Genomic DNA, 26201 nt, shown 5'->3' on the forward strand with positions numbered 1-26201 from the left:
ATTAAATGACTTAATGCAGACTTTTGTTCTATACTGTAATAACCATGAACCAGTATGCTTAAGCGTAATTTTAGAATGAAAAACTCCCTGAATGAAATATGCATGTTTACTAAAGTAATCGAGAAATTGCAAAATCAAAGTATGCTATTGAATTTGTTAAGCCCTTCTCTAATTCCATTCCAGCTGGCATTTGCTCATTTTTATTCAATGCTGGGGAACAAAAAGCCTTTTGCAAAAGAAACATCCGTTGTTTTCGATAAAAGCCTTGTCAATCCTCGCTGGTGGCTTCTTGATGTGCATTTAAGACGGTGGATTCCATGATGCATATTTAGGATAGACTAGAAACGTTGACATATAAAGACACAAGATTTACCCTTGGCCATGTAAATTGAGGGGCAAAACATATCTGCATTAGAGCACACATGAATGAGATGATGACAAACCTTCTGTAACAAAATGCAGGCTAAACCACCTCACATTTTGGAAATGGAATTAGGCATTTTAGTACATAACAATCCACAAATAGCCTGTGAAAACCTGAAGGGATTTAGTGGTGGTTTACAAAAATAGGTTGTTACTCTGGGCGGTTTCTAATATTCCGATCCTCTCATGTAGCTAAAGAAGGTAATTTAATTATAGCTTTTTAAATACTGTTGCCAAGGTCCCATTGATTAGCATTGAGATCAAGTGTGTTGTGGGTTGCGTAAACTCTGCCAGGTAATCTGTGTGATAGCCGTCCATCCCTGCTTCCCTTTTATTCCTCTGTTGTTGTTCCCAGCTTGTCTTCAAGTCAAAGCTTTATGGATCTATTTTTTTCCACACTTACCTTTGGGGGAATCCCGTCTGTCATCTACCTCTCACTCTTCTCATTTCTATGTGAAACTAAATTTTAACATCAATCCATGATCGCATGACTGCTGCCAGCTCCTCCCGATTCAAATGGATCTGCTGACATCTGTCGCTGTCGGTGGCAGCGAAAGACGAGTGTGTTTTGGGTCTACCTCCGGTTGGCTTCGCAATGTTGATTTCAGTATACAGATTGCCGCCTAATCACATTAACTGTATGCATTGTCCAAACACAAGAACTGACAGTTACATTCCAAGGTTATTCTTGTGTGAGCGATCAAATATAGTGAGAAAAAACATGGTGAAGCACAAACAAATAAACAAACAAAGCATAAACATGTCTGAATATTATCTTGATCTTTATTATCATCACCATCAATGATTAAAAAAATAACATCATTATTTTAAAAATCTGCTATCGCAGTGCACACACTCACAAGTACTAATTACTAATGACTAGATATTAGTCATAGCAGAAGTGTCTTCAATTAAATTGACAACGTCAGAGTCAGGGGAGATTGGTTATGGCGTATTTTCTACATTCTACTTCAAAAAAAATCAATTCATCCCTTGAGAAAGTCTACAAACAAAACTAATTTAGTTCTATGAATGTCAGTATCATTGTCTGAAAGCCAGAGCTGAGTTGATTCACACCATTTATTTATAAAGATGTCTGCCTTGTCTGTCTTCAGAAATTCTTCTCTTGCATTTACTGTCCGTTTCCTTTTTTCTTCTTTCCTAAAAACCCAAAAGATATCTTTTATCAACGGCGTCATTTGCACAACACATAGCGATACTAAACACCGAGTGACAAATCGTGACATTGAAACCTTGTTAATGATGATTTTTCAAGTCAAGGGGCTATTGTGTAAACAAAACACATCACAACACAAGAGAAAGTATTGAAAAGAGGTTAAACTGAGTACAATTTAGCTAAGAAAGATTTCCCAAAACTTTGTCGCTAAACATTGCCATATAAATTTGGAAAAGTAGCTGAATTAGTTGCAGATGGAATCGTGGAAATAAATTGCAAACTAGTTTTTAAAAAGTTGTCAAATCTATAAAAAAATGTTTTAAAAAACTGAGCTTTACTAAGGGGTCGTTCACATGGTGACGCTGCGACGCAACGATTGTGTTGCGGAATGGCCTCGCTTTTCAATGGTGACGGCAAAAACAGAAGGCCTTCGAAGATGCAAACTTTTGATTCCGGCCTCCAAAGCAGAACGATGTGATTGCGGGGCTTGCTCCGCAACAACGTACCGTAATTTTCGGACTACAAGCCGCTTTTTTCCCCTTATTTTGAATTCTGTAGCTTATGGTCCAGTGAGGCTTATTTGTTGATTTATTTGGGTTAATAGGTAACACTTTATTTGACAGCGGCGTGTCATAATTATAACATGACGATTATCATTGGCATTAATGAATGCAAGTAAGTGTCAGATATAAGTATGTAATCCGGCAAATTTTGTCACCTATTCCATTTATGTCCTGCTCGGATCTTTTACATACGTTCAAAAGGGAGATAATTTGCTGGAAGACACAAAATGATATCTGTCATAAGGATTCATTAATGCTCATTGCAGTGTCATGTCATAATTATGACTGTCTTATGACAGTCTTATGGCGCCACTGGCAAATACAGTGCTACCAAATTTCATAACTAGCAACTAATGAAACAACTAAAACAGTAACTGAAAATAATTAGCACAGAACATGAATTTTGATTTGTTATTTACATCTGTAGCGCTGAAATACATGTTAGGAGGCATGTAGGACGATAATATCGTCGACAGCAGGTGGCAGCTGAGGTTGACAGTCTCCCCCAAGAGAACCGTGATCGCCAAATTGAAGCTTCTTGTAGCAATGAAGCTTTGCAGCCAATTGGTTCAAAGCTTCATGGTGGTTCATTTGGTCTGTGCCGCTGTCAAAAAAGTGTTAACGGTTAATGTACTTTGGTGTAAATATCTCATAATACAATGAGGACAGCTGCGGCTTATAGTCCAGTGCGGCTTATCTGTGAACAAATGTTGTTTTCGTGTCCAATTTGGAAGGTGGCTGCTTATAGTTAGGTGCTCCTTATAGTGCGAAAATTACGGTAAAAGGAATGCTTTCACGTCGATGACGTCAGCACTTGGACATGTGACTCAAGGCAACCGCAGTCACTTCGACTTAATATTCAAAACAGCAAACATGGCTGAATGTTGGCTTTAATTTCATTTTTATAATATTTTTAATTTAAATTAGGGCTGTCAAACGATTAAAATTTTTAATCGAGTTAATTACAGCTAAAAAATTAATTAATCATAATTAATCGCAATTAATCGCAATTCAAACCAACTATAAAATATGCCATATTTTTCTGTAAATTATTGTTGAAATGGAAAGATAAGACACAAGACGGATATATACATTCAACATACGGTACATAAGGACTATTTGTTTATTATAACAATAAATCAACAAGATGGCATTAACATTATTAACATTCTGTTAAAGCGATCCATGGATAGAAAGACTTGTAGTTCTTAATAGAAAAATGTTAGTACAAGTTAGAGAAATTTTATATTAAAACCCCTCTTAATGTTTTCGTTTTAATAAAATTTGTAAAATTTTCAATCAAAAAATAAACTAGTAGCCCGCCATTGTTGATGTCAATAATTACTTACTCAATGCTCATGGATGCCTATAAAATCAGTCGCACCCAAGCGCCGGCAGAGGGCGGCAAAACTCCATAAAACACAACAAGTGAGCGTTTCAATGTGTACTGTCATTTAAAACTCTCTGAGCGGGGCATGTGCGTTAATTGCGTCAAATATTTTAACGTGATTAATTAAAAAAAATAATTAACGCCCGTTAACGCGATAATTTTGACAGCCCTAATTTAAATACATTTAAAGTTTGCTTTCTTTGTGCGCGTTGGAGCAAAAGAAAAAACCCTGTGGACCCCATTGCTTAGAGTGGGGGGGTATGTTGTCTTCCGGGCTGAGGAGGTTGTTGTCGAAGAAGTGCATCATTATCTGTCGCCTTCTTAAACTGCACTGCCCCCTAGGGCCTGGCATTAATACTATATCATTTTCCGACGGAATTGCGAACCAAGACTGAACCATGTTAATGCAAACATGAAATGTGTCATATTCTCCAAGCGTCACCATGTAAACGGCCTATCAGTGATCAACTTGTATAGGCCTAAATCAGTGGTGTTCAAACTACACGTCACGTCTACTAGTGATAAACTCATTTAAAGTAGGGTTGTTCCGATCATGTTTTTTTGCTCCCGATCCGATCCCGATCGTTTTAGTTTGAGTATCTGCCGATCCCAATATTACCCGATCCGATTGCTTTTTTTTGCTCCCGATTCAATTCCAATCATTCCCGATAATTTTTCCCGATCATATACATTTTGGCAATGCATTAAGAAAAAAATGAATAAAACTTGGACGAATATATACATTCAACATACAGTACATAAGTACTGTATTTATTTATTATGACAATAAATCCTCAAGATGGCATTTACATTATTAACATTCTTTCTGTGAGAGGGATCCACGGATAGAAATACTTGTGACTTTGTATATTGTGACTAAATATTGCCATCTAGTGTATTTGTTGAGCTTTCAGTAAATGATACTGTGGCCATCCCAAATGCATGATGGGTAGTGGAACCATGATGGGTAGTGGAACCACGACTGTGCGTCGTGCTAGCAATTGATATATATCTTCTCTGCGTTGGGAAATAACTTAAGGTGTTAAGACAAAGCTCAATTGCCACCTTGCTTCCCCACATTGATTCCCATGATATTTCTAATCATAGGGAGAGGGATTGCAAGGCTTTATCCAATGAAAAGAAGTCTCAAAGGCTGCCAAAATTCACTCTACTCATTTTGCGCTGGCTTTTATCTCTCTTCTTAGTTGAACAGCGTCATTACAGATTGAGCGCGACAATGAATGAGGGGGACGTGTAGCGCATACATTAATTGCGCTAAATATTTTAACGTGACACACTTTTTAATAAATGAATTGCCGCCGTTACCGGGATATTATTAATAACCCTACCCTAAGCCTAAACTAAAGACTCTGAATGAGTGTTAACATATTATGTCTGTAACGTTAAATACAACTAGAAAACGATTTAATTAAAATACATATATATATATTTAAAAAAGGCATGGCCGATTATATTTTTGCCGATTCCGATACTTTGAAAATGACGTGATCGGACCCGATCGATCGGGTCATCTCTAATTTAAAGAGTTTTGATTTAGTTTTTAGGAACCACATGATTGGACGTCTATTATCATCAGTGGCACTGAAAGAGTTACGACAAAGACAATACGACTTGATATTTGAGGTGACTTTTTTGCGGGGAAGGAGTTCATATCTATCCTAACTTGTTCTTTATCTTTACTCACTTTTTAAAATGTTTGGCTCTTGCATTCTTCGATTTTTCTGAAATGGCCCCTGGTAGAAAAGGTTTAGAAATACCTAGCCTAAATAGGACTAATATTACGCATAGTAATATGTGTCAATATGTTGATATCTTTCCTGTTTGTTGTAATGAATAAATCTTTATTTATTTTTTCATGCAGCTGTCAGTCGAACCTTTGCTTTTTGTCTTGGTTTTGCCAAGGCAGGGTTTGGTGACAGAAATGGTCTGCTGGCACTCGGCATCATACAGCGCCTTCTTCAAAGTTCCGCTTCTGGTCTGGACGCCCGAATTTGCGTCACAATCGCCCCAACTTCCAAACCTGTACTTGCAGTCAGCTGTCGATTAAAATACATAAGATTTCAACATAGATTTGGGAATAATATCTTCATAAGTACTAGGTAAGGGGTGTTACCTCCAAAGTTCTTTTTCCAGTTGCAGGGAACTTTGCATTTCATTTTCTTGGTTTGCTGATTACATGTCCCCTCCCTAAACCCGGCACCACAGTCTCCGTTGCTAGGGACACAGTTTCCATAGCGCCAGTCGGTGCAATCCGACCCGGACGGGGAAGGTTTAATTTTCTCTGTGGATCAAGCAAAAATGGATTAACAGACATGCCATAGCCAATACGATTAAAAGAAAACATGAATCCACCATAAGCTTTAAAGGGGGAGTTTACATTGACTGTAAAACTCCCACACTTATTGTCATATTTGTTAATACTGTTTGCATAAGCTGACATTTGTCAATAACTTAATGATCCTTGAAAAAATATCATTCTACTTTGGTCCTATCTTCTATTTCTATTGGGAGTTGGAGGAAACCACAGTGGCAGAGAAAAAATGCGTGACTTTGTGCTGTTAATGGTGTGACAAGCATCCCTATCCAAACTGTGACAACCAACCGCAAGTGGAGTTTTTGACTAAAACCTAAACTGCCAACTAGCAAGCAGGCTTGAGAACGTGAATCTAATCTTTAGCTTTGTAATACATGTTTAATGGTAAACCTTACATAACTAAACGCTGAGGTGGGTTGAGTAGCCAAAAGTTGTACTCAAGAAGGAGTAGCTTTACTTAATAATGTTACTCAAGTACAAGTAAAAGTAATCATCCAAAAAATGTACTCAAGTAAAAGTAAAAAAAAAAGTATTCAATGAAAAAACTACTCAAGAACTGAGTAATTTATTTTATTTAGTTTTAAAACGATAGCATTTTTTTTCCTCAGCATAAGGTCAGCTATATAAACTGCTATTATTATTATTATACTATAACCAGGGGTGCACATAAGTGGTCCGCATGCGCGCATGCATACTCTACGTAGACAAACGCACTGGCCCTCAACGGCTTCCATACGCTTTTGCGTACCGATGGCGGACCACTGTATTTGCGGCGGACAAGAGAAAATAACTTCTCAAAATGTCGAAGAGCCAGGCCACACTGAGTAATTACTTCCTTGTTCCCCCACCCCCGTCAAAAGACAGACAGACGACAGAGACGTCACTGGAGCTACCAAAAAAAAGGACTTTTGCTGAAAAGTGGCTACAGGAGGTACCATGGCTAGAAGCAAATGATGCTCGCATGGAAATGCGGTACAAAATGTGCGGTGAGAATCCCAATGTCGCCGATGAGAGCAGCGCATTTTATGTAGGGTCAAAGAATTTCAACCATCCAAACTTTGAAAAGCACGAAAAAAACTGAGAGCATGTGGCAATTAAGCAAACTATCGATGTCAAACAGGACCCCACTCGCCCTATGGACAAGTGGTGGAATAGGGCGGAATAAAGGTAATGAACAGCGACATGCACTGACAAACGTGTTTTTGCTCGCATTTTACAAAGCTAAACATGCACGTTCAATGAGGTCTTATGAGGAGGACATCCCACTTTTAAAAAGGCTTGGAGTTAATGTGGGAACCGCATAATGCCCTTTATTTTGAATTGGTGCTTTTTATTTCTTTACATTTCACTTCAAAGTAATGGCAATTTTGTTGTGCCATTTGATGTTATTCAAGCATTAATTGTTAATATAATTAATTAAAGTTAATTGGCTCTAAGTAAAGCTTGTCATAAATTTATCGCATCAGGCGGGTCGGCTCTCAAGCTCAATGAGGACCAAGTCACATCTCCAGGTCCTCCTCTCAGAACCTGGGCAAGAAAATTATGTGCACCCCTGACTATAACCTATTAGATGACCATATTAGGCCAAAAATACAGGGTGTCCATAAAGTCTCTTTACCATTTCAAAAATTTATTGAAAATGCAATGGATTAGATATTTTATTCAGATTTGTTCTATTGTATTCAGTGTTTACTAAAGTTTTTTTTTTAAACTCTTTTAATACACTTCTACATGGGCACCATTAGTTGCACAAAGCACATCAAGACGGTACTCGATTTCTTGCCATGTTCGCTGTAGCATAGCCTCATCAATTGTGGCAATGGCATTAGTAATCCTTCGCTAAAAGTCAGTAATATCCCTTATCTTTGTTCGATACACGATATCTTTAACATAGCCTCAAGTCCAGGGGAGTGATATCTGGTGAACGCAGCGCCCAAGGAATTGGCCCATCCCTTCCAATCCATCGGTCTGGAAATGTTTGATTGAGGAACCCACGAACACGCAGCCCCCAATGTGGTGGTGCACCGTCTTGCTGAAAAATGATGGTTGGTTGAAGGGCATTCAGTTGTGGATTTGAAGGGATGGGCCAATTCCTTGGCCACCACGTTCACCAGATATCACTCCCCTGGACTTCTTTCTATGGGGCTATGTTAAAAATATCTTGTATCGAACATAGATAAGGGACATTACTGACCTCAAGCGAAGGATTACTGATGCCATTGCCACAATTGATGAGGCTATGCTACAGCGAACATGGCATGAAATCGAGTACCGTTTTGATGTGCTTCGTGCAACTAATGTTGCCCATGTAAAAGTGTATTAAAAGACGTTGAAAAAATTCAATAAACGCTGAATACAATAGAACAAATCTGAATAAAATATCTAATCAATTGCATTTTTAATACATTTTTTAAATGGTAAAGAGACTTTATGGACACCCTGTATCCCACAATCATTAAAGTGCATGTGACATGAAAAAGCATGTTTATTTCATAATACACGCGGTATTTTATGCACCTGAATGATATGGACCGCTTGGATGTGTGTGGAAGCGATCGCTATATTTATTTCGTTTTTTGAATCCCGCGCCATGAAAATGAGTGACTTCCGGCTTCGGTCTTGCATTGAGGAGGAGGGCGCTGTGACGTGTACGGGTGAAGGCGTCCTCTTCACTAAACAGTCGTACTGTTGTGTATGAGGACTAAGGATTCAGCTGATTTTGCGGATTAATACGTTTATTTTTCGAATCACGCCAGCCAAACGGCTGCAGAAAAATCTTGCTTTATGAGGGAGAGGCGTGTGCGCCTTTTTGGAGTTTCAAAAGGTTCCCATTCACCGTGGATATTGGCCAAGCCCTACTACTGTGGGACCATTGGACTTACGAGGAAGTGAGTAAACATCTTTTTTTGTATTATGTCAAATATTAATACAGCGATTACAAAGTAAACACTACAAACTTTCTTTAAATAAAGGACTACTTACGTTTGATCATTGATAGGCATGTAAAAAGCTCTCCTCGTGCACATTAGCTGCATGTTAGCTGCACAACAACTGCAGCCGCCCTCCTCCGGGAAACAAACTGTAAATTGCTCTCCGCTGGGCGGTTTGCCGATCCGCGAAGACAATCGACAACCCAGTCGTCATGTCAAAACATCCGGGCTAGTTATGGGTAATTTTGCGCTTCGAAGACTTTGAAACATCACTCGGTTCGGGTTAGCATGTCGGCTAGCTGTCACGCCTCTTGGTTTGTTTACATTCTCCGAAGCCGGGGAAGGGAAATAACATATGTCCGATTTAGGTGTCATAAAATATCGTTCGGGAGGTGCGACAGTAAAGATGAAGTCAACAGTTTTTACCATTTTGGAGTAATTTTGCCATGTCGTCCTGAATAAGTGCATTTTTATTATTTCATATTCCATTTAGCACAAGACTGTTATTTGTCATGACCATGCCATTTATTTAGCAATTGAAGAAAATACTTGGATAAAAAGAATATCCTGTAAAAATATTGAAGTACAGAGACAGAAACAATGACATTTTACAGCTCTCTTCGTCGCGTTTTCCTCGTTGTGAATAGTTCCCCCTCGACGGGCTGACTGGTCCTTCTCAAGCCATTTATTTAGCTATTGGGGAAAAATACTTGGATAAAAAGAATATCCTGTATAAATATTGGAGTAGAGAGACTGAAACAATGACATTTTGCGGCTCTCTTCGTCGCGTTTTCCTCGTTCTGAATAATTCCCCCTCAATGGGCTGAATAGTAAAACCGATGAGCCCAGTCACCCGCTGACGTCATCCACCTGTTGGGGACGCTAGAGCCCTATAATGGTAGGCGTGGCTAACCAGCAGATTAAAAGACTAATTTCTCGTCAACTGCGCTTTGCTAAATTGTTGTATATAGTCGAATCGTCTCAAAATATGATTCTAATTCACATAATAAGCTATTCAAGACTTTTTTTCTCCTGTCGTATGCTCTTTAAACTCCCAACTGAAAAAATAGAAAAGAAAATCACCCGGCCCAAAAGCATGACTGTCCTTCAGTGGATAAACACATTTTCCACCATAAAAGTAAAACTCATTCTGCTTTTCCGTGGTCTATTGGTGCCAAATGAAAACTAGAGAGAGAGAGAGTTAGAAATCAGGACTTTTATTTTTGATGGCAGTGCGCTATTTGAAATACTTTATTTTTTATCGTGCTTTAAAAACACCACTTGTTAGAACAATGACGTGATCATAAGACTTACACAACAAGCTTGTGTTTTGTGTGGTGATTTTTCGTGAGAGGAATAAATGAAGAAAAAATAACGACTCTAGTGCAGCCCAAAGTAGCGGAGTAAGATTAGCGTTTCTTCTTTACAAATCTACTCAAGTAAAAGTAAAAAGTATTGCGTGGTCAAACTACTCTTAGTACATTTATCTCAGAAAGTTACTCAAGTAAATGTAACGGAGTTAAAGTAACATGTTACTGGCGAGATCATACGAGTTAAAAAGAAGAAACATCTATCTTAATGAGGACTATTCCGAGGCTGTGAGGCAGAGACGAAAGGATATCATCCCAGTTATGAAGGCTGAAAGAGCAAAGGGAAACATTGCTTACATTCGCAATGCAAACTTATTGTCCATCCTCCGTCCCAAAAGCCTGTCGCGCTTGCAGAGGGAGCCAAAGTACCCCACCGAAGGACTGAAGGAGTCGAGGGGGGAGTTGCCAACTGGGAACACCGGCCCGTAACAGGCTCGTACGCACTAACATGAACTGGACTGCGGCTCTGCATTTTTTTCTCTCTCATCTCACTATGTCCTGGTCAACACTTCCCAAGAAAGGGTTAAAAATAGCTCATCTAAACATATATAGATTGAGAAATAAAGTTGTAGAGATTGAGAACCTGTTAATATCTGACAATATTCATATCTTAGCCATATCGGAAACTCACCGTGATAAGACATTCACTGATGCTACCGTGGATATACAGTGTATCACAAAAGTGAGTACATTACATATCTGCATTTCTGCAGATATTTAAGTATATCTTTTCATGGGACAACACTGACAAAATTACACTTTGACACAATGAAAAGTAGTATGTGTGCAGCTTATATAATAGAGTTAATTTATTTTCCCCTCAAAATAACTCAAAATATAGCCATTAATATCGAAACCCCTGGCAACAAAAGTGAGTACATCCCAATGAAAAAAATGTACATCCCTAAATCTCCAAATTGAGTACTGCTTGTCATTTTCCCTCCAAAATGTCATGTAACTCGTTACAGGAGTGCTGTCAGCATTGCTGCAGAGATTGAAGAGGTGGGGGTGTCAACCTGTTACTGTGCAGACCATACGCCACATTCTACATCAAATTGGTGTGCATGGCTGTCACCCCAGGAGGAAGCATCTTCTGAAGACGGCACACAAGAAAGCCCGCAAACAGTTTACTGATGACATGTCAATAAAGCACATGGATTACTGGAACCATGTCCTATAGTCTGATGAGATGGGCGGGCTTTTGCAACGCCATTACCCTTTCTGAGGACGTGAAGGCATGCGTTACTACAATTTGGTTGAATGACGAGAGATGTCTGAGAGACACGGAGAGAGCAGAGCGGGAGAGGGGAGGAGGGGAAGGGGGTTGTGACGCCATTGCAAACGCGATGCTCGTTCGCTCGGAGCATTAGCATAGCATTCTTGTTCTAGCTAGCATTAGCATTTAGCATGGTGAGAGTCATCTTAAACGCTTGGAAAACAATTTAACATGCAGTTCGTGGCGTTCAGGTGGGTACAATTAATTGAAAATAATGGACTGTTTTCCTGTTCAGTATGCATTATCATTACCAAGTGGGCATTGTCCTTGTAGCCACTACAATATAATAATAATTAGTTTTTGTATTTTATTACCAAAAATAGTCACTTACCCTAAACTTTTCTTGAAAACGTATCCATAAAACGTGTTTTTTTAAATTCATTCCTCTTTAAAATAAACTGCTGTATTTTAAGCCAAAAGAACTGTTGTGTTTGATAGAACAATATGGCTATATGCTGCCAGAGCAGATTCATGGCGCATTAAGCCCCCGAACTATTTATAATTTGTTCGTTTTACCCTGGAATCCCCCATTCACAGACGTCGCGCTACCGCTTGTTTCAACCCAGCCATAAAACGAAGGTAATTACTTGTGTTTGTTATTCAAAATGTCTGTCATTTTTAGTTTAAAATCATTAATTGATGTCTAATATTTCGTTTAAGAAAAAAAAAAAAAAAAAAACGATTTAAAAAAATTATCCACTCGCATATTTAAGTTTTAAACAAATTACGTCGCAATGAAAAAAATTGTGTCTGTAAATAAGTCACGGGTGTCTACCTTTTAACTATCCCTTAATTGTTTGTTACTGTCGCATTTCCCCCAATATGTTAAATGATAAATATTCGATCCAAACAAAGAAAAAGTTTTAAAAAAGAAAAAAACGTTTAAAAGGGTAAATATATGAAAAAGAAAATGTCGACAACTCTTTGATGTCTGCAATTTCTGCATCGCGACCCTTGTTATATTACCATGTTTCACCCATAAAACCCCTAAAAAATCCGGCTGTGACACTTTAATTTTAACTTTAATTATGCTCTCTCATCCACTCACCGCCAGTTAGGGTTTTGCTGTTTAATTATTATTATTTTTTTATTCAAATGCCCTCCTGTTCAAAATTTTTCTTCTTCAAGAAAGAAATTAAGGTTTTAAGCTTTCCAATGATGTATCATAGGTGCATATGGGACAATTATGAAATTTGGCCAAATTGGGGGTCTCAGAGCAGAACTTCAAGTCACTTTTTCGGCCATATCTATGTACAGTATATTAGGGGTGTGACAGTACACACAAGTCACGGTTCAGTCCAACAGAAAAAAGTTTATTTTTTCCTCACAGCATTTAATAGGTAAAGTTTGTATACCATTATACGCTTATATAGGTGAAATTTTTCTTTTTAAAAAATGTAAAAAGGGTAACCTATGTTTTTTCGAACGAAAAAGTTCAATTAAATCAGTTAATAGAAACATTTGATGTGAAAGACATTATAGAATGGAGCATGTAATAATAATAATGTGTAGAACCTGAATAGTAACGTCAGTTACTTTATTAAGTAACTAATTACTCTTACGTTGTGGTAACAGAGTTACTAACTGAATTACTTTTTGGAGAAGTAATTTGTAACTGTAACTAATTACTTTGTTAAAGTAAGATTAAAAACACTGCCTCTGACTAAACCTATTGTGTAAAGGCCCATAAAAAAATCTTGGAGACATTTTGAAATTGACCCTTGAAAAAAGCAATTGCGTCTTACTTCAAGGTGCTATGTGACATTACAGTAAAAATAATATCCGTTTTTTGTTAGGTTTTTTTTTTTGGGGGGGGGGGGGGGGGGGGCACAACTGTAATTTAAACACTCATCTTGCGTCTTCTGGTGGTCGAGAAAGTGTAACAACCAACCCATTAGACCACAAACCCCGCTCTCCCTTACATCATAGTGCAATGTTCAATTCAAAAAGTAACAAATAAATCTTCCTAAGTACCTAATGATGTGAATGTTCCTGTAAGCAGCTGTTGTCCGCCACTCTTTCATAACAGTACAGTTTTTAAGGGCGCTGGCTTTTATTCTACACTCTAGGTTCGGCTGCTGCCGGTTAAATTGAACACTACAACTGGTTGTCATGGTAACAAAATCTGTATACTTGGCTCATCAACATATACTGTATGTATATGGGATACTGTATATGGCCTCACTTGTATGACAATGTGTCATCAACACAAAGGGGAGGTCGTCTTCCTGTTCATACAAGGCACATGAAAACTGTTTCCTATAAAGTAAACTTTTAAAGTGAACCCTTTTGTTGGAATTGGATGCTTTTAGACATGAACAAAAGAAAGCGCAATGGAAGAAAACTCCTACCTTTGTTGTTTTTCCCTCCGGCTACAGCTTTGATTGTGATGAGCGCGACAAAGAGCAGCAGCAGTGTAGCCTTCATCCTGCAAAAATACACAGCGGTAAAAAAAAAAAAAAAGTCCACATTAACGCATCAACCTGTTCACCTTTCAGTCTCGTTTTGACACCAGTGAAAAATACCTGAAATGGCAGATTTTGTCTCCACACAGAGGAATTTGGTTTGTTTTCCTAATCTTACCATACCTACAAAATGAAAAGACTATAATTTATAATATTTTTTTAAATTATTTTTCATGGGATTTATAGGGGAAATGGAGAATTTTGTAACGTTACTGACACGAAGAATAGAAAGCTGAGTGTCCGATTGGTCTGAACGGCTTTAATGTATCACATACTCCCATTGTGATCATTCAAAGTGCCTCGTTTATCAGGAGAAAGCAGCGAACAGGAAGGGGTTATGGGGAAACAGAAGAAAAGAAGGAGAGAGAGACAGAAGAAGCACAAACAACAACAAATAATACATTGTACGCCTACACTAACTATGAATATGTTGGTGCTATCGTGAGCTAGTTGTATTACCGGTTGACACCATGTGGGGGTCCTGATGACCAAGGAGAAGGGTGAGGGGGGTGGGGGTGGGGGTCCGAAAGATAAGTGATTGGGAGGGGTTGAGTGTACACAAATGAATGAAAAATGATCAGGTTTTTTTTTGTTTTTTTTTTGGAACTGAAACATGCACCAGTTGGTGTATGGGTGGTGTTTGGGAGTGAAACAGCACAAGAAAAATCACACATAAATAGGTAGTAACTTTAAATGGTTTTCCTCAAATACGAGTGATTTAAAACACAGAAGGGGGCTGTAACCCTGCAACTCCGACAATAGTGTTTTTGAAAATGGATGGATGGATGGACGGATGGATGGACGGATGGACAGACGGATGGACGGACGGACCGATGGACCAGTTGGTGGTTGGGTGGTGTTTGGGAGTGAAACAGCACAAGAAAAATCACATATAAATAGGACTTAACTTTAAATGGTTTTCCTCAAATACGAGTGATTTAAAACATAGAAGGGGGCTGTAACCCTGCAACTCTGACAATGGTATATGTCAGGGAAATTCAACTTTGAACTCAAAGACAAGTGTTACCCTGATAGATTGATTAGAGAAATGAATCAGACACAGCCAAGGATTGCCTGCTTCGAAGACTTTATAAACATGATATATCAAGGGTACAAAATGATGTGATTCAGCCAAGAGCTGTGATCACCCAGAAGTACAAAGAAGTACAATAGAGGCTGGACATTTATACTGTTGAAAGGGCATTACCCAAGGATGCTTACTGTGAAACTATACCTATGAAAACGAAAGTGAAACTTAAGTATCAACTCTGGTGGTTTTCCACAGAAAAACATCGTGACTTACAACCTTGAGAACCTGGCCGTGGCTGGCACCAAAGGGAATAAAAATTTGATAAGACAGTCAACAGAACCTCTTTGTATTATGTTCAAAGAAATACAACACACGATCCTGGATGAATAGTCTGACAAATGAATACAGTATCACACCAGTTATGTGTTTTATGAGCATGAATAAAATTTCTTTCACAGTAAGTGTTTTTGAAAATGGATGGATGGATGGATGGATGGATGGATGGATGGATGGATGGATGGATGGATGGATGGATGGATGGATGGATGGATGGATGGATGGATGGATGAAAGGGGGGGGGACTGGAGATCTGCTGGTACCCTTCTATCCCTTGTTGCTCTAGGAAGGGTTAAATATTCATCAAAAAGAGTCTGAAAAGACGTCCGGGCACTCAGTTGGATACAACATAAAAAAGTGTGCCTTCCGTTTGCCTCTAGAAGATTGATTAAGGATTCATCAGTCGTTTATATCAGCCATGCTGTTAAATATATTTTGAAAAGCTCTGCAGTTCATAATTAGATCTAGGCGATGATTATGAGAGTGGGTCTTGGTCTTATTCAAAAGTGAGCCGAAACAGAATGTGCTGTGTGTGTGTGAAAGGAAGTGTTAAACATTTCTTATTTGTGGAAAAAGGCCAAGGCATTTCAGTTGCACCTCTCGAGGAAACAAGCTTGCCTTTTTCTAGGTGTAACAATGCTATTGTGCTCATCCTCATTTGGGATATGTGTATATTGGCGCGTGTGTAATTCAAAACACCTGCAAAAGAGTCCTGAGCCTTTAAGAAGTCATCCTTAGATTGGCTCAGAAGAGTTCAGACATGGGAAAGACTTCTGCTCTGATGTAATATTCTAATTTCCAGAGTAGTACTGTATATAGAGTACCCAGCCATCCAAACATTACTACCACTTCCACGTTTTTAGATTGTCATCATATAAACAGGTTGGAACACAATAATGACATTTCCATTTCAACGGGGAAAGATTTCTGGTTAAAGAACTAATTGAACTCATAGCTCAAGTTATATTTGTTGGGAAAATTGTTTATTGGTTGGTTGCTCTGGGCTTTTGTAGCACAATGTTGACATTAAATGGAGAACATACACTCTCTCAATTGGCAAAAATATGTGAGTCTCATTAAGTCACCTAGCAGAGGTCGGAGGTCGACAGCTCAGTGATATAAAGTACTGTAAGTCAGTTCTGCAAAAATACCAGGGTATCTGTATGCTTAAAGGTCAACATGGTCATGTGGTCACAAACTGATAAGCAGACTCCTACAAAGACAGCTTTTAATAACATCATTATAAAAATGTCCACAAATGAAGCATCTGTTGTGGGAATTGAATGAACTGAAATGGTTCGCTGTGCTGTCAGCAGGTAGTCCAACTGTAATTTTTTCCCCCCTAGGCTTTGAACTGAGCTTTTATATGCCAGCACTAGTATTGCGGCCAAACACAGATACTGTACAATAATGTGCAACTTTCTGCTCTAATGTAACATCCGGTATTAATCAATGATTCCCAACCACTGTGCTCTCATCAGGCATACCGCAGGAAATTATCATATTCCACAGAAGTGATTTAATTGTAACAAAATTATATCCTTGTTTATTTATGTATGTCAGTGATGTACAGCTAATTAGGTGTGACACATCAGAAATAAATTGGGCTTATTGTGACAGCATCCATTTGGTGTTCAATCAGTGTTGTTTTTGGCAGCCCTTCTAATTTTCGTTTTAGTCTTAATCTTTTGGACGAAAATACTCATTCGTCTTAGTCATATTTTAGTCTTTTCAAAATGTGTTCGTCTCCGTCTAGTTTTAGTCAATGAAAACTCAATTGAAATAATAAATGAATAAATAATTCAATAAAAGGTTTACAGCAATTTCGAATGTACAGTGATAGACAAGCACATAATTGTAGAGCCTACAAGGACATCACCACCTTTGTAATGATAATACACACTAAACAGGAAAACTACATTACTTTCAATTAATTAGACTCACCTCGACACCACAAAGTGTATGTAAAAAGTTTTCCAAGAGTTTAAGACGATACTCACCACACTACATGATGACGCTTATGCGAACGCTTTGTTAACGCTATGAGTTACATTTAGTGTGTGATGATCACTCAGCACAGACCTTTAAAGAGTAAAGCAACATGGCATGTCTAGCCAAGATAAGAAGAAAAAACGTACCAAGCAGCACCTTAGATGTGTTTCACAAAAGGCAAGTCTGAAGCCTCGAGGACACCGGTGAGTAAGCGTATGTGGGAGGAGGGGGGGCGCAGCACGACCAAACACTTCTACAGTGCGTGCGAACTACACATACAATAAGAAAATGTCACACGCTGTGAACTCATGAAAGAAACGATGTCGAATTTTCATCTCGTTCTCATATCGTCAGACGAAAATTGCCATTCGTCTCGTTATGTTTTAGTCCCCCAAGACACGTTTTTAGCTCGTCATCATCACGTCATCGTTATGAAAAAATTGTTTGTCGACAAAATATTTTCGTTATCATCATTGATGATGAAAACAACACGGTGTTCAATTCAACAGGCTCTTTGTATCATGCGAATGGCTGATAACCAGTTGAGGATGTATCTCACCTCTTGTTGCGATAGCCTCCAAGCTCACCATTGACCCAAATGAAGAAAACAGTATAAGATGTGAGACGGATGGACAGATGATACAGTGACCTGCTTCCAAAAAGCAAAGACTAAGTGCAAGGTGGAAAGTAGTAACAACCTAGATATACCACTTAGCAAACATGCGTTAGTACACGCCATTGCCTCAGGTTGGGATAGGGTTGGGGGGGTTGGTGAATGACTAAACCACATGAAAATAGTGGCTGTGTAGAAAAGACTCTAGAGTACAGTTAACCAAGCCTATCAACAAATAACGGGAAAATAATGCAATTTATGCTCCCTCCAAAATTGCCTATACAAATAAATTCAACCAAGAATACACCATAACTATGATCTTAAAATGCCTTGAATAATTTCAAACTCATTCCACAAAAACATCCTCTAAAAAAGTAGATTATAAATGATTGATTTGATATTGAAACACTGTACGAAAAAGGGTGTTTCACATGCACTCGCGGTGAAGACTTTCTGTAACTTACACTATTGCCCAGGCTCAACATAACTCTTCCCCAACATACAACTGTGTGAGCAGAAAAAATAATATCTCCAACAGTCCAAAAGCAATTTGTCTCAACGTGTAAAAAAGTTACCATCAACTACGATCTATAACATGATCAAAAGTACCAGAGACACAGTTTATCGCTACATCTCCAAAATGTAAATTAAAGCTCTTGCATGCAACACGAAAGCCGTATAATAATAACACCCCCCGGCTTGCTGTATGAATCCACATTCCAAATAACTTTTTTGAAATCATTGACATCTTGTTCTCGGACCATCTGGTTTGTAGAAAGCATCAAGTGCCAAAGCCAGCATCTGTGATGGTATTGAGCAGTGTTAGGGTAACTTGCTATGCGAAGGCACAATTATCACTGAAAGGTACAGGTTTAGAGCTGCCCCAACCACCCCACGGGCGACCCATCAATGCGCCAGCGGCCAGGGGACGACTATTCCCCCCATCAGGGGATGACCAGCCCCACCCAAGATCCCACTGATCCCAGGAGGGTCCACTGACAGCCCCGCTAACAGATGGGCAGCGATGGCCACACACGCCCGGACAGGCCAAGCAGACGCAGGCGCAATCCCACCCATACCACCCCCTGGGCCAAGAGGGGTGCCTGGTACAGTACAAGACTGGGAGACGGAGCCTTAATCTTGGTCTCATCTGACCAAAGCACACGGTCCCAGTTGAAGCCTGGGACCGTGTGTATTTTTGTGTGAGACTAAGATTGAGCTTTTTGGCAACAAACACTCTAAGTGGGTCTGGAGTGCCACGAAAGATGCGCATGCTAAAAAGCACCTCATACCCACTGTGAAGTATGGGGGTGGGTCAGTGATGCTGTGGGGCAGTTTCTCTTCCAAAGGCCCTGGGAACCTTGTTAGGGTGCATGGCATCATGAATGCTTTGAAACACCAGGACATTTTAAATCAAAATCTGTTGCCCTCTGCCCGAAAGCTGAAAATGGGTCATCACTGGGTCTTTCAGCAAGACAATGATCTTAAACATATGGCCATATCTACACAGAAATGGTTCACCAGACACAAAATCAAGCTCCTCCCATGGCCATCTCAGTCCCCAGACCTTGTTTTGTTGGCAAAAGGGGGCTGTACAAAGTATTAACACCAGGGGTGCTAATAATTGTGACACACATTATTTGATGTCAAATAATGTTTTCTTTATGTGGGATTTTTTCCCCTTGTAGTGAAGGTTAGAATTTTCTCCTTTTTTCCATTAAGGTCCCATATTATTTGAATTTAAAAAAAATATATATATATATTAGAAGCTAAAAAACACATCTTTTTCAGGGGTGCCAATAATTATGGAGTGCACTGTATTTGCTCATGCTACATCACTACCAAGTCTCAAGATGATCGTTTTACGAATGACAAAAGAGTAGGATTTGAAGTTTGTGTCCTCAAAAAGACACAACACAACCTGAGTGGCGACATGACAGGCCTTCAGGCTATTCAAAAACAAAAAACGGGCTCCAAAGATCGATGAGTATACATCCCTATTTCATGATGATTGGTCCACAATTAACAGAGGATTAGATGAAAGTGTACACAACCCCATAAACCAAAAAAAATTGGTGATTAAAAAACAACAACAACAACATGAGCAGCAACTTGAAAACCTCTCAGCTTGTTAAAATAGAGAGCTCTGTCCAGAAGGCTACTTTCTCTTGACCAGATGTTATGTGAAATTTTTAAGGATACACATGCCCTACAGCATTGGTGCTATGCTTCTTGGTCTCTTGATTCTCTATGAGTGAGCATGAGTATTATGGGATGCTGGCAGGCATGTCTGGGTTGACTCTAATCCATGCTTATGTATTTAAAACTTTTTTTTCTTTCTTTTTCTAATTCTTTCTTGGTATGTATGTCACCAACTTAAATCGGTCTGTACTGACTTTAATATGGCATTAATCACAGTATTAAATGTTTCCTATGTTATTCCAGGAGGAATTGTTCACAAATATAATTGGGCTAGGACCAGCTTGTTTGTGGACTATACTATTAGGTTCAGTGGAGAGTAAAGACTACATTTTCTATAGGTATACGTTTGAATGCTTATTTGTCTAAATGTGCTTAACGATTGGCTAAAAGTTCAACCAGTTTGTTCATAGCCTCTCTCTGGCCTAAATCAGATGGAAGAGTCTCCGGCTCACCTGTGACCCTAATGAGGATAAGTGGTGAAGAAAATAGATCGATAGACAGATCGATTTTCCCAACAGTGCTTAAAATTTTGAACTCGCTAATGACCAGCTTCAGTATACTGTAGTCTTGTAATCCACCGTGTGGAAGAGCTTTGAGTTTGCATTTGATAGCTGTGCAGAAATTGGCAAACTTAATCCACTTTAATACCATCACATCCGAATTGTTTGAAACCATCAATACGATACAAAAAGCAGCAATGACCAGGTTGTAGATCATGTAAAGCAGGGGTCCCCAACCGCCAGGCCACGGACCGGTACTGGCCGCAAAAGAAATAATAATTTAGTAATGGCTGCATAATGGACAAATTCCCTGTATCCCTGTCTACTGTAGATATATTACTACAGGATGGAATGTCGTTATAGAAATCCATTGATCGGACTGCTAGCAGTACATCTTGTTTTGTATGTGGCGGAAAACACAGACAAGACTGAAAAAGCAGTTTCTGCTCTTGCACTCCTTTTTAAAATAAACTGCTGTATTTTAAGCCAAAAGAACTGTTGTTGTTGTTGTTGACAGAACAATATGTCTAGTTGCTGCCATAGCATATTCATGGCACATTAAGCCCCCAAACTATTTTTAATTTGTCCCTTTCACCCTGGAAATCCCCATTTACAGACGTCGCGCAACCGCTTTTGTTTCAACCCAGCCATTAAAGAAGGTAAGTAATTATATTTATCAATCAAAATATATGTCATTTTTATCTTAGAATTATTAATTGATGTCTAATATTTCGTTTAAAAAAAAAATAACAACCTTAAAAAATTATTCACTCGCATATTTTAAACTTTTAACCTAATAATGTCACAATGAAAAAAATAGCGTCTGTAAAAAAGTCACGGATATCTACCTCATAACTATCGATTAATTGTATTTTTTTGTTACTGTCGCATTCCCCAATATGTTAGATGACAAATAATCGATCCAAACAAAGAAAAATTGAAAAAACAAATGTCATCTCAACCACTCCTTGATGTCTGCGATTTCTGCATCACGACCCTTGTTATATTACCATGTTTTACCCATAAAATCCCCCAAAAATCTAGCTGTGGCCATTCACATCTGTGTCTTGGCACTCAATGATATATGCTACATGGAGTTTTTGGATCGAAACGAGGTAAGTACGCGATAATATCTCGTAAAAATCATGGCGTCTTTAATTTTGCTCTCGAGTGCTCTTGTCTCCAGTTTGGGATTAGCTGTTTACATTTTCTTTTTTTTTTTAAGGCCCTCCTGTTCAAAATTTTCCGTCCCCCAGAAAATTGAGATTTTAAGCGTATCACACATGCATAAAGGACAATTTTGAAAGTTGGCCAAATTAGGGGTCTCACAGCGGAACTTCAAGTCACCTGAGTGTTTTCCGCCATATCTATGTGCTCTTGTCCTCGATAATAATGTCTGACTTAGGGCGGGCGCACCACATTTGTTCCTGGAAATAATTAGCCCCCACTCTAGAATGACTGAAAAACAGACGTCTCTGGACAGATTTTTTACGGGGAAAAGGGCACCTGACGAGCCAGAAGATGAGCCTACAACCTCAAAGAAAACAAAATCTACGCTACTTCCCAATCACTAAAGACCCACGAACTGCAAAGGAGTGGCACTCCTGACCCGTTTGTGAATAAACCGAGTGATTCGAGCATGTCTGTGCAACAGGACGATCAATTTGTAGAGATCACAAATGACGGCGACCTTAAATGTACATTTGAGACAACAGCTCTCCCGTCGTTCTGGACTAAAGTTATTCCGGAATATCCTGACATCGCTAGGAGAGGATTGAAAACCATGCTACAATTTCCAACATCGTATCTTTGTGAAGCTTAACACAACGGGGCTAAAAAACAAATGTTATTTTATATTTGCTATATTTTTCTGCCGCACATTGCAGGTGTTCTGAATTTTCCATGCGCGTAACGTTAAAAATGGCCGCGAATGCAGCGATTCCAAAGTAAACAGCAAACTTTCTTTAAAAAAAGGAATAATAACTTACATTTGCCATGTTAGCTGCACACAAGAACTGCACGCTGCTCTCTGACTTAACGACTTCGCCGTGTCATTAAGCATTAATTTACGCCATTTTCGTGTTGCACATGTATGTTTATGATGTAAATTGTTTTTTTAGCACCGTTGGATAACATTGAGAGTCGAACTGAATATAAAAGAGGGCTTTTTCACCGCAAGAAAAGCTTTGGGAGCAAAATTTTATAAGGGTAAAAAATTTGACAGAACACCGGTCCGTGAAAAAAAAAGACCCAAATCACACCGGTCCGTGGTGCAAAAAACGGTTGGGGCCCCTGATGTAAAGTAGTTCAGATCAAATTTTCATCTAATAACGCAACAAAAACATCGTACTCATACCCTGGTCACGCTTTAAAGAAATCACAATTTCACATTTCCTGAATTATAGGTCAAGTGACAAATGTTGGTAATTAAAAAAACAACAACACAAAATCACCCCATAATAGACCTGGCCTCCACATATATGGACATTACATTTTGGTTCATGTAAGTGTAGGCCACATTAAATGCCAGGTCTCAATTTTAATTATATATATATGAATATACTAAAATATATAAAATATTATAAAAATAATATTTTGTTGTTTTTTTTTAGAATAAAAAACATTGTAAAGTGTTAATAAAAACAATATTAATGAAATTAAAACAACTTTGAGTGAACAAGGGAGAGAGAGTTCTTAGATGAGGCCTTTGTGATGACACTGAATGCATCTTTAGAACATTCGCATGATGATGTTGCCATGGCAAGCCACAACGCTCCCATTGTTATGATGTCACTACGGGATCAGTGACAAAATCATTAAAATTTCCAAGAACGCGCCAGAAAACCTAGTCTGATTGCCACATTGGTTTTGTTACATCTATAAAAAAAAATATATATGTATTAAACATCTTATATGTAGGTTTTGAAAAATGTTATTATGTCATATGATAAGCAGAGATAAACACATTTAAACAAAGGAAAGAAAAAGGAGGGCGGTGGGGGTTGTGCATATGTGTGGGGGATTAGACTAACACTGATTTATATTTTGGGTGCAACTGTAATACTAACAGTAGTCACAATTTTTGCACTTAATTGATTCCTTGCATAGCAGACACCCCTCGTCCCTCCCGTTGTTTCGATGACGTTAGGGGCCCAGATTGTCAACAAGATGGAATGTACAAAACTTGTCTCAACTCATTTCCTTCAAAAAGATTTGCTCAATAACATTTAACAAAAACTGGCAAAACAACAACAAAAACACACATATGTATATTCAATAAGCTCTAAAGAAATCACAGTCCAATCCATCTTTTATCTATAGGCTTTCGCAATCCCTAAAAAAAGACAATAGCAAGTTGTGAAGAAGACAAGGAAGCACTTACTTGTGGAGTAGCTTGGACTTGAGTGGAGGTCGAGGGCGTCAACTTTCTCTCACGAGTTCTTTCTCTGCAAGCATCAAATCACCCCCAATGCACCCCACTTCGAATGATTCGCCTCCCCTACCCCTCAGGCACCCCCCTTGCCTTTGTCTACCAAACCAGTTCATTCTGGTTGCATTAGCTCCATTCAGACCCCTGTCACCCCACCCTGCTCACAAACACACTCAACCTGTATTACTCAGCAGACCAACAGAAGCAACAAGAGGCCATAAAGTGTTACTTTACCTTTTGTGCACGCGTGTGCTTCTAAGTCCACCCAATGGAAAAGCATTAATGTGAACAAATCTCCTGTAAGAGTTGTTTTATCTCCACGGTCATGAAGAAAAGCATTTAAGTTCACTGCAGTCACCAGCAAATGCGTATGTAGTGGTGTTTTTGTGTGTGTCATTGATACAATGAAAACATGTTTAAAGTGGCTTTGTTGCATTTTTAATATCAGCTTTAAATAGCTTAAAAGTAGGGGGTTGCTTCACTGCTATGTACAACAGCATCTATGCTGTTTCTATAGTGGCACTGGATTACCCACTTTTGTAGTCTATAAGATGTTGACGCCAGTAGTAGGAGTACACCAAAGATGTAAGAGTCATAAGACAAGACAACATGTGCATGAGAAAATAGTCGAACGATTTAGAGACAATGTTCCTCAATTTACAATTGCAAGAAATTAGTCCATATCGTCATCAATAGTTTTAGAGAAATCACTACATATGGGCGACAAGGCCGAATACCAACACCGAATGCCCGTGACCCTCAAAGCCTTAGGTGGCACCCTATCAAAAACTGGCATCAATGATGATATCACTACATGGGCTTAGGAACACTTCAGAAAACAAATGTCAATAAATACAATTTGGTGCTATATCCGTAAGCGCAATTTAGACCATGCAAATGCATGTTAGACTATGCAAAGAAAAATCAATTAATCAACAGGACTCAAAAATGCTTAGAACGAAATATCGACTGATGCAAAGATGGGAAAGTGTTCTGTGTCCTGACAAGTCCACATTTCAAAATGTTTTTGGAGATTGTGGACGTTGTATCCTTAGGGCCAAAGGGGAAAAGAATTATCTGGACTGTTGTGGATGCAATGCCAGCATCTGTGATGGTATGGGGTTGTGTTTGTGCAGCATTAATGCTGAAAGATACAAACAGGTTTTGGAGGAACAATATGTTGCCATCCAAGTAGTCTTTTTCATTTCAGCAAGTAGGGGTATGACAATATATCGAAATGGTGATATATCGTGATACTTTGTATCCCAAAAGGTTATTGATATGCTCCTGCCAAGAATCGAGATATCGTTTTAAAAAGGTGGCAATTTTAAAAAAAAAAAGAAAAAAAAGGGGGACCAACAAGTTGCTACCAAAATCTTCCACCATAATAGTATATCAGGTAGCTCTAAGGCTGCCATTGACAGTGCTCGACGCCCAAATCATTTAGACTGGGAACGTTCGTTCATTTGAAACAGGGCTGCAGCTATTGATTATTTTATTAGCCGATTAATCGATGAACTACTTATTTCGAATAACTGAGTAATCGGATAAGGAACATAAAAAATTAAAATACCTGAGCTGAACCTCACACGGTATATGAAACTAAAAAGAGGATCTATGTACAACAAAGGAACAATTGGCTAACTTACAGAGTAAAAGTCTGCCAGCCGCCAAATACTAACGCTTTTTTACAATGCTCTTAACAAATGGCTCAGACACATATTCCCACAAAAAAAGACTAAATATACCTTTAAACTAAATTACGAATGCATTAAAAAAATCATTAGCTCATGAAAAACTTAGCTTTTGTTGGTCTTAACAGGGAGCAGATGAATTCAGCCATGTAAAATGAAGTAGACTAGAGAACCGTGTATCCACCCAAATCAATGAAAATAAATGCAAACACTTTCAAAACAAACCATATCAACGCCACTTTAATTAAACGAATACTCGAAGCAGCAAAATTTAATTTGAATCTTTTTTTCTAATTGAATACTCGAGTTAATTGATTAATCGTTGCAGCACTAATTCGACACCAGAGCATTTCCAGTCATTATGTCCGATTTTTCGGGGCATTTACAGGTCATTTGCTGTTTATTTACAGGTCATTTACTGTTGAGTTTGAGTCACTACCTAATCATTTGGGTGATTCCCAGGTCACTGTTCTGT

At 38.6% G+C, this 26201-nt stretch overlaps 1 protein-coding gene across 1 annotated transcript; it reads right to left on the bottom strand.

The window, feature by feature from the left end:
• Positions 1-1184: 1184 nt before the first annotated feature.
• Positions 1185-24095, bottom strand: mdka (midkine a). The gene is made up of 5 exons (XM_057857659.1): positions 23985-24095; positions 13816-13892; positions 5688-5855; positions 5449-5610; positions 1185-1584 (listed from the first exon to the last, which is right to left on the bottom strand). The coding sequence occupies exons 2-5, from the start codon at positions 13889-13891 to the stop codon at positions 1556-1558; spliced, it is 435 nt and encodes a 144-aa protein (XP_057713642.1). The 5' UTR covers position 13892; positions 23985-24095; the 3' UTR covers positions 1185-1555.
• Positions 24096-26201: the final 2106 nt, after the last annotated feature.

The sequence above is a fragment of the Corythoichthys intestinalis genome, chromosome 2 (genome assembly GCF_030265065.1).
Source record: "Corythoichthys intestinalis isolate RoL2023-P3 chromosome 2, ASM3026506v1, whole genome shotgun sequence".
Classification (NCBI taxonomy): domain Eukaryota; kingdom Metazoa; phylum Chordata; class Actinopteri; order Syngnathiformes; family Syngnathidae; genus Corythoichthys; species Corythoichthys intestinalis.

Bases quoted from the DNA above. Each gene is read 5' to 3' on its own strand.
- mdka (XM_057857659.1), bottom strand. From the start codon at position 13,891: ATGAAGGCTACACTGCTGCTGCTCTTTGTCGCGCTCATCACAATCAAA. The intron at 5,856-13,815 runs GTAGGAGTTTTC...CTTGATCCACAG, and splicing joins CGGAGGGAAAAACAACAAAG to AGAAAATTAAACCTTCCCCG. The intron at 1,585-5,448 runs GTTCGACTGACA...TTGGGTTTTTAG, and splicing joins AACCAAGACAAAAAGCAAAG to GAAAGAAGAAAAAAGGAAAC.